General features: G+C 42.4%; 1 protein-coding gene across 1 annotated transcript in view; it reads left to right on the top strand.

The window, feature by feature from the left end:
* Window positions 1–1194: 1194 nt before the first annotated feature.
* Window positions 1195–4590, top strand: part of nherf1a (NHERF family PDZ scaffold protein 1a) — a gene marked incomplete in the record, with an annotated part of 64992 nt that continues 61596 nt past the window's right edge. Inside the window, 1 exon segment of the mRNA XM_014024027.1 lies at window positions 1195–1855. Coding sequence (XP_013879481.1) covers window positions 1385–1855 — 471 coding nt within the window.

The raw sequence follows: 4590 nt of genomic DNA, 5'->3' as shown, positions 1-4590 counted from the left end.
ATTGATGGATGTACCATGGAGGGCCAAAACTGACATACTTAGAAATAAAGTCAGAAATCTATAAATTAACCAATAAATAAATAAATACACTTAAAATGCACCAAATAATTTTTAAAAAGAACTTTACCTCATGCTTTATAATTTAATTGACCTTCATATTTATTTTTCCAGCTTATTTCCAACAAGTTATAAATTTTACCACATAATTAAAATGTTACTGTTTTCAAAAAATATAATTTTCCCTTTAACTTGTAGATGAATTTGTGTCCTTTCGATATTTTATCCACCCCCCACCCAAGTCTTTTTGTTTCCATGCGTCTTTAAACATCTGTCTCCTGTTTTTACTTTTTCTTATGCATTTCTGCCTCATTATGTAAATATGGTGGGCGGGACTTCTTGGGTCAGCTCCTCTTCTATTGGTCAACAGACAGGAAGGAGCAGGATCCATGTGTAGATCGAGTGTGAATGCTGCTACCTCAGTTTAGTTAAAAGTTTAGTTTTCAAACTAAACGTTTTGAAGAAGCTGATTGTTTTTTAAATGTACAGTTAAAATAGCTGAAAGTACGGAGCCCACAAGGGGACATGGGAGATTTTTTTCTTTTGCGTTCCCACGCAATACCTTTTGCGTTCCCTCGCGAAAGTCGTTTATCACAGTTGAGCCTGCCGGTTTATTAGCAAACTCATATGTTCACCATTAGCGAGTTAGCCTACTGCTTTAATTCAGCTTCAGAATGAATATATCACACAGCCACGCATATGCCGATATTTTAACACAGTACAGCCACGCAACATTAATGCCAATTTCACGAACTTGTGGCGACACATCCTGTTTTGGTAACCGGATATTTCAAAATAAAAGTCTGATTTAATTCAGTTCATATACAAAACAATCTTTTGCGTGGGAACGCAAAAGTATTGCGAGGGAGCAAAGGTATTGCGTGGGAACGCAAAAGGGAAAAAAAAAACCCTGTGCCCCCTCGCGGGCTCCGTATAAAAGAAAGCTGAAAGGGGTTGAACACATATACAGCTGACTCAGCATGATTAAAAGGATGTGAAGAAGAAATCTATGAAAAATATTAAAATCTCCATGTTGTTTGACTGACCTGCTGCACACTAATCTGATTAGATTAAAGTGAAAGGAGGGGAGGAGCGAGAGAGGAATGAAGGGAGGAGGTGTAAAAAGGGAGGAGTGAGGACAGTCTGGTTTGAGTGAAACCCAGCATTATCGGAGGGGGAGGTTCTGGTTCCGGAGGCAGGCTGTGGAAGCTGAACTTTGATCAGTTCGGCGGAAACTTTCAGTCAGCGGAAGTTGGACTCAGAGTTCGGTCTCGCAGCAGGTGTCTCCTCTTTGTTCGGTTGTTCCGCGGTCCAGTGAAGCAGCGACATGTCTCAGCTCAGACCCAGGCTGTGTGTTCTGGAGAAAGGAGCCAAAGGTTACGGCTTCCACCTGCACGGAGACAAGAACAGACCCGGACAGTTCATCCGGCTCGTGGAGTCCGACTCTCCCGCCTCCACGGCCGGGCTGCAGGCCGGGGACCGGCTGATGTTCGTCAACGGAGACAACGTGGAGGGGGAGAGCCACCAGCAGGTGGTCTCCAGGATCCGGGCCACGGCCGGGGCTCTAGAGCTGATCGTGGTGGACCCAGAAACGGCCGAGCTGCTGAAGAAACACAACCTGCGGTGCCGGAAGGAGTTCGTGACGGAGGGAATCCTTCTGCCCGGCGGGGACAGTGACTCTGACCGGGGGGACTCGCACAGCAACGGAACCCCGCGGGAGTCCAGCCCGGAGTCCAGGGAGAACGGCGACACGTCCTCTGAGAGGTCCGGGAGGCTGAGTGTCAGCTCCAGCGTCAAGGTAAGAAGCCAGACTGTTAGCAAAATATCTCAGCAATCACTGGACAAACATGAATGAAACTTAACAGTGACTTTAATCAAGATGGCCGCCACAGCTTCTGTCCTGAGACCTGCTGTAGACCTGGAGCTCTGAGACCTGCTGTAGACCTGGAGCTGTGAGACCTGCTGTAGCCCTGGAGCTGTGGTAGTAGCTGAGGCTGATCCTCACACACAGTCTGTCAGATGTCTGCTTCCTGTCAGGGATTCCCTGTCAAGTTCTTCTTGTCAGACCAGGTCTGGGTGTCAGCTGGGTTCTGTGATCTGAGACCTAACAGAAGTCTGTGCTGTTTGTAGCTCAAACCCTGCACAGTACCTGTGTGTGTCTGTTAGCAAAATATCTCACCAGCCCCTGAACTTGCAGAAAGTAGTGCATTGCAATGGTGGGCACAGTTCCCCCAAAGCACTAAAACACTAATAGGGGAACTAACTTCCTTATTAGTGCTTTAGGGATTTTGCTGTTTTTAAATTCATTAGTGGATTAGCACTTGCTAAATTCAGAAGCACTAACTGAGGTCTTTAAATGTTATTGATCAACATTATTGTTCACAGCTGAGGGTGAAAACTGTCATTTTGTTCATATTTGTATCACTTATCTACAAGGTCACGTGTCAAACTTAAGGCCTGCGGGCCAAATGTGGCCTGCTGGTGTCTCCCCACCAAGGGCACTAAGTGACAACATTCTGCACACAGTAAATATTGTCTCATGTTGACTCTGAAGAATGTTTCATGTCTCAGCTGAGTTATTTTAGTGCTTTAGAATTAGCTTTTGATAAATTTTTCATTGTATAAGTGCTTTAGAGTTAGGGGACCTAAATATTTGAATTAGTGCTTTAGGTTTAGTGCAACTAATAATTAGATGAGTGCTGCCCACCACTGGTGATTTGTATAGTTTGTGTAGAGTTGACCTGATTTAAGACAGCTGCCAGCTGATCCATGAGAAGAACTGAGCATGAACAGATCCTGAAAGGTCCTTGATTTAATCTAGTTGGAGATAAGTCTCTCTGCCTCTTAGCAAAACATCTCATGAACCAGTAGAACTATTGGGCCTCATGCAAGAACATGTTCRTATTCTTATCCTAAATTTCTCTTACTTTTGTTCGTAYRAAGGGTTCGTACGAACATGTCACGTCAGATTCAACAAACTCTTCTATCTTCAGGAAAAGTGTGTAAATGAGGAGCGTAAACATGATTAATGTGTATCAGGTGCTCGTGCACGAGGAGAGGTAATTAGCATAATTACCACCCCAAAAACACCATAAGGCTACATTTCCTGCCCCACATACCAGGAAGTGTTCATTCATAAATGACATCGCAAAGTAAAAAAGAAAAAGTTTACACGTTCAGAGATTGAAGTCCTGCTCTCAGAGATCCAGAAAAAAATGTAATTTTTAGTAGCGTTATTGTAAACAACTGTATTACATTGTTTTCATTTATTCAGAAGAAGAGCAGTCGCGCACCGCTTACCCCCCACCCACCACCACCACCACCCGCCTGGCCGTCTCCCACTCCCGACCGTCACAAGTGTCAGATGCGGTTCTGAAAAGAAAAAAAAAAACATTTTAAAATGTCTCCAAACTTCAATTAATGCATAATTTAAGTTGTTTTCTAGTTTGAGATCTTCATATTAATATTGTAGTGATATACAACAGCATTAAAAGCCAATTTAATTTAATCTAACCAATTTATGTCGTTAGAGTTAAAATCTAAATCCAATTCAAACAGAATAACGTCTTGTCAACATAATTATTGAGTGTGATTTATTTTCAACTCAAAAAATCTTCAAACTAATGAAATATAAAGTTATTAATGTGAAAAATCCATCTGGATAACAGCAGACTGACTGCTGGTAAAAYATACGACAGGTCTGGACCACTCGTGAATTTTGTTCGCATCTGAAAAAAATCTTAGAATATGAAAACATTGGTGAATGCCACAAATTCTCCTAAATCATTCGTACGCACAACTTAAGAACAAATCTGTGTGTATGAACGGTTCTTGCATGAGGCTCATTGTATTAAAGCTTTGCAGAAATACTGCTGGGTACTTGATGGCTGACTGGTCAGCTGGTTTTAGAGGCCACATTAACTCAGTTCTGCCGTCTTCTCATTCTGAGTTTGTAGGTTGGAGTCATTAAAAACCTTCCTTTAGTTAAAAAAAAATAATAAAACCTCTGCATTTTTATTTCCTGTAGTCCTGCTGTATTTTTGGAAAGAGAAAAGCTTTAGTGGTCAAATTCTAAAAGAATTTCTCTGGTTTTAGAAGGTCAGTAACATTGGGAGGATTTGCTGACTGTGCAATAGTTTTATTCAAAGAAAAGTCTGGACCCTGATTTAAAGGTTGCGTAACAAAACTCCAGAATCACCTCTTTGTGGGGTTTAGGCTTTTTTTTTGATCCGTCCAAATGAGCTGCTGTTTTTAAAGTGGGGCTTAGAAAACAACTGAATGCTGATTATTTTTAGACTTCAGGACTTCACACACCTCTCAGAATGAAGGCTGCTCAGGCTGGCTGGGATTAGCCTCAGGCTGGTTTCGAGGCGTCCCACCATCTCTTCACTCTTCTGGGGTCTCATTTATAAAGGATTGCGTGGAAACCTTACTAAAAGTGAACGTACGGCCAAAAGGCGGAAATGGCGTACGCCAAAAAATAATTCAGATTTATAAAATGGTGCGTACGCACGTTTCTGCGCATCTTTCCTT

This window comes from Austrofundulus limnaeus, unplaced genomic scaffold (genome assembly GCF_001266775.1).
Source record: "Austrofundulus limnaeus strain Quisiro unplaced genomic scaffold, Austrofundulus_limnaeus-1.0 Scaffold404, whole genome shotgun sequence".
NCBI classification, from domain to species: Eukaryota; Metazoa; Chordata; class Actinopteri; order Cyprinodontiformes; family Rivulidae; genus Austrofundulus; species Austrofundulus limnaeus.
Note: the sequence above shows the minus strand (reverse complement) of the source record. Positions and strands in the feature narration are given on the sequence as shown.